The 4,819-nt window shown below is 46.6% G+C and overlaps 1 protein-coding gene across 1 annotated transcript; it reads right to left on the bottom strand.

Annotated features, from left to right (window-relative positions):
* Nucleotides 1-2,791: 2,791 nt before the first annotated feature.
* Nucleotides 2,792-3,253, bottom strand: LOC128736058 (uncharacterized). Its single transcript, XM_053830541.1, has one exon. The coding sequence runs from the start codon at nt 3,251-3,253 to the stop codon at nt 2,792-2,794; it is 462 nt and encodes a 153-aa protein (XP_053686516.1).
* Nucleotides 3,254-4,819: the final 1,566 nt, after the last annotated feature.

The following is a 4,819-nucleotide window of genomic DNA, read 5'->3' as shown; positions in this document are numbered from 1 at the left end:
TACAACTGAGCATCTTGTACACGATGTAAGATTAGGCGGGTGATGTATGAGAAGCAACAAATTCTACAACTCTTTAAAATGGTCTCAAATTTGCAATTGTTGACCGATTTGGCTGAAATTTTGACCAAAGTCTTAGGATTGATTGAATATAAAACAAGTGATGTTGAGCTTAGGAATGTGGGTCATTTTTAAGCTCACTTTAAGGATCCCTGAAGTGAGAAAAATTTTAATTTTTTAGTTAAATTTCATATTTAATTGAAAAACTATCGTCTAACTTTTATAGAACCATAGTGAATGTATATATATCCTGAAAGCTTATCCTCTAAGCTTTCCAAAATTGTATAAAAAACTTAAAATTGCTTGGAAAATTATTGAGTTATTCATGATAGTATGTGTACAACTAGCCAAAAAACGTTTTTTTGGAATAACTTGAAATTTTGGGGGTGTTAGGAATGATGTTATATGTATTTTTATGATGTACTAGGTGTGACTAAAAAAAGGTACACTAAATCACTTGCAAATTATATTAAAAAAAAATTTTTTGTCACACCAGTTGCATGAGTTTGACGCTGTTAAATTGTTAAATTCATCAAACAAATTTATACAGTTGGATTTCGAATTTGGCATGGTTCGATTTTGGCAACAAAAGTATCCGTTTTTGGCAACATAAAATATTTTACTTCCAAAAATATTCCTAAATATCAGTCAATTTCCGAATACATACTTTAAATGACGAGAAAATAATGCCCTAAGAGTGTTCATGAAAAAAAGTTTGCGGTTATAGAATGTTTCGAACAATAATATTTTTTATTGCCGAAGGACTACGTCTGACCGCAGGTGGCCAAAAACTTACTTGCACCGCACGGATAGCTCTTGGCGGATTTTGTGAACATAAAAAGGTTGCAATCGTTGATTTTAGTCAGTTTCTAACGCATTTACATTCAATTTTTTCATATCAAAAAAGGGTCTCGATTTTGGCACGGTTTCGATTTTGGCAACACATAGGCGACACGCATTTGTTGCCAAATTCGAAATTCAACTGTACCTTTTATAGTACAGAACACCCTAATTGCTTACAAATCAAAAACTTTCATTACGTTCAGTTTCAATTCTCAATGTTTATACCTTTGTTATATATAACAAAGGTTTAGAAATTGATCGAAAAACACAAAATTGATCCGAGTTACCAATCAACAGGGTTCGACAAACTGAGCAATCTCTGTGTGTGTGTGTGTGTGTGTGTGTGTGTGTGTGTGTGTGTGTGTGTGTGTGTGTGTGTGTGTGTGTGTGTGTGTGTGTGTGTGTGTGTGTGTGTGTGTGTGTGTGTGTGTGTGTGTGTGTGTGTGTGTGTGTGTGTGTGTGTGTGTGTGTGTGTGTGTGTGTGTGTGTGTGTGTGTGTGTGTGTGTGTGTGTGTGTGTGTGTGTGTGTGTGTGTGTGTGTGTGTGTGTGTGTGTGTGTGTGTGTGTGTGTGTGTGTGTGTGTGTGTGTGTGTGTGTGTGTGTGTGTGTGTGTGTGTGTGTGTGTGTGTGTGTGTGTGTGTGTGTGTGTGTGTGTGTGTGTGTGTGTGTGTGTGTGTGTGTGTGTGTGCGTGTGTGTTTTTTTTTTTGTTTTTTTTTACAAGGTTTCGGAAAACTAATGTTCTTATCCGGAGCCAACCCGGACGTTGTGTGGGACTCTCACCCACCAAAACCTCATCCTTGCCCTCTGCCTACATCCCCCCGGTACCACAATGAAGTATTACATCAGGGGGAGGTTGTGCTCTTGCACTTTTCCAATTATCACGCTGTCTAGCGATTCTCCTACAGGCATATCAAGGGGATGCCGTGCTCATGTACTTTGCAGTTATCAACGCAGGCTAACGTTGCTGGTCATTTGCGCAGCTAGCTCGCAGTACCCATCGAGACGTGTACCGATTAGAAGGTGCCGACAGTAATAACGTGCACCCCGTCACAGCCACCCTCGCGGGATTTCTTGACCTGACGAGACGTGTACCGATTAGAAAGTGCCCTCCAACATGACGCGCACTCCGTCACAGCCACCCTCGCAGGGTTTCTTTGCTATGCCTATTTCAACAAGCACCGATCTGAGTATTGGGACTATTTCGGGATAAATCCCATCTCCACACATATGAATCCAGTCTAGGGTTTTACCGCGCCCCGAATCGCGTTACTTTGGGGCGCCATATGCGGCTCAGAGAGGTTTGTTCCCTAGGCCACCTTTCATCCAAAATAACTTAACTGACGATGCTAGCTCGCTGCTCCGCTCTCCACTTACGCTGCAGATCTGACATGATGCATGCGATGGCGCTATTGACAGCATTCCAGATGCTCTCGTTGCGACACATTTCCTCCACCTTATTTTCGACGTTAAGACCGGAAGGCAGATCATCCCTCCATGCTGCAAATCTGGGGCAGTCAAAAACCACGTGCTCTGCTGGTTCCCACATTCCGGACATAAGGGTGACCTGGCGTGCCCGAACCGGTAAAGGTATTGCCTGAAGCAACCATGACCAGACAGGAATTGCGTTAGGTAAAAGTTTACCTCCCCGTGCTTCCTATTCACTCAAACTGAGAGAGTCGATATGAGCCTGTGGGTCCATCTACCTTTCGGTGCCGTATTCCACTCCTGTTGCCACTTAGCCAATGATTCTGCTCTCATCAGCTTTCTGATTCCTCTGACCTCCTTTTGCCTATAGCACTCGTAGTCCTCCATCAGGGTGATGTCGATAGGAATCATCCCAGCGATTACGCACACAGCTTCTGATGAGATAGTCCTATACGCGCTCACAACTCAAATGGCCATTAGTCGGGCCGTACTTCTCAGCTTCGCTCTGTTGCGCTGGGTTTGGAGCGCTGTAATCCAGGCTGGTCCACTATACCGCAGTATCGACGATGATACACTGGCTAAGAGGCGCCTCTTGCTACTGCTTGGTCCAAAGTTATTCGGCATAATCCTAGACAGTGCACTGATGGCTTTCGCTGCCTTTTCGCATGCGTAGTCAACATGACTGTTGAATTTTAACCGATTGTCGATCATCACGCCCAGGTGCTTCACCTCGCGTTTTGAGGTTATGGTATGTTCGCCTACGGTAATCCCCACGTGTTGGACTGCTCTCCGATTACTCACCAGTAGTATCTCCGTTTTATGATGCGCTATTTGCAGTTTCGCGTTCTGCATCCAACTCTCCACCCTGCAGATTGACTCAGCCGCCAACGCCTCCACTTCCTCTAGTGATTCGCATGTAACCGTCATCACGATGTCGTCCGCGAAGCCGACGATTTCCACTCCCGTTGATAGCTCTAGGGTTAGCACGCCGTCGTACATACTGTTCCAGAGAGATGGGCCGAGTATTGACCCTTGTGGAACGCCCGCCGTGATCACGGTCGTTTCCTTTCCGAGGTTCGTCCGGTATACTAGCACCCGATTCGTGAAGTAGCTCTTCAAAACGCGACACAGATAGTCGGGGACTCTCATTCTATGGAGCGCTGCTGCGATGGCTTCCCAGCTGGCGCTGTTGAATGCATTCTTAACGTCGATAGTGACCACTGCGCAGTAGCGGTTTCCTCTAAGTTTCTGCTTGGACGCCTTCTGTGCTGTCTCGACGACAGTCCGGATCACATCTAGTGTGGACCTTCCCTTCCGGAACCCAAACTGCCTTTGTGTCAGTCCGTAGTCGCCCTCCATATATATGGATAGCCTGTTCAGGATAATCCTTTCTAGCAGCTTTCCCAGTGTGTCCAGCAGGCAAATTGGTCGATATGATGCTGGATCCCCCGGCGGTTTTCCTGGTTTTGGCAACAGTACCAACTTCTGGATTTTCCACTTGTCTGGAAAGTGTCCCTCGTTTAGGCAGTTTTGCATCACCGTGCGGAACATGTCTGGAAATGCATGAATTGCCTCCTTAAGAGCTGCATTGGGGATCCCATCCGGGCCCGGCGCCTTCTTCATCTGCAGGTCTTTCGCGATTGAAACAAGTTCGTCATTGGAGACTCTTCTCTCGTCAGCGTTCTCATCCTCTAGCACCCGGTAAGGGGTAGGGGGCCAGGACGTTGGCTCGTGTTCCGGGAAGAGTCCTTTAACTATTATTTTTAGCTTATCTGGGCATCCTTCGGCTGGCATTGCTGGGCCCCTGATCCTTGCCATCACTATTCGGTATGCATCGCCCCAGGGGTTGGAATCGACTGCTCTACAAAGCTCCTTAAAGGCGTTTGTTTTGCTCTGCTTAATCGCGTATTTCAGTGCGGCCTTGGCAACGCGGGGTCACTTCTTCTTTCTTCTCTAGTCTCGGTACTTCTTGCTCTCTGGAAGCACCTTCTAGCTCTGTTGCAGTTAGCTCGTAATGCATTGAGTGACTCGTTCCACCAGTAGACCGGACGCCGTCGGTTTCTAGGCTCCACCTTCCTTGGCATGGTTGTGTCGCATGCTCTGGTTAGCGCCTCGGTCAGCTCGTCAGCATCACCATTCTGGGCTTCGCTGTGTGGTCGTAGTGCCTCAACAAAGAGGTCCTCGTCGAATGCCTCCATTTTCCATTGCCGCTCTCGAATTCTTCCTGTTTGTGCTGCCACGGGGTTCCGTTGGCCAATAGTGTACCGTATAGCTTGGTGATCACTGTACGTGAACTCTTCGCACACTCTCCAGTTAATGTCGGTTCTCAGCGACGGGCTGCAGAAGGTGACGTCGATGATCGATTCTCGGCCATCTCTGCGGAAAGTGCTGGTGGTTCCAACGTTGCTCAGCTCTACTTCGAGCGTTGCCAGTGCTTCAAGTAGGCTGGCTCCTCTGGCGTTCGTACATCTACTTCCCCATTCGGTTGCCCAG

This window comes from Sabethes cyaneus, chromosome 2 (genome assembly GCF_943734655.1).
Source record: "Sabethes cyaneus chromosome 2, idSabCyanKW18_F2, whole genome shotgun sequence".
Lineage (NCBI taxonomy): Eukaryota > Metazoa > Arthropoda > Insecta > Diptera > Culicidae > Sabethes > Sabethes cyaneus.
The sequence above is the reverse complement of the archived record's forward strand: the minus strand, read 5'-3'. Positions and strand labels throughout refer to the sequence as shown.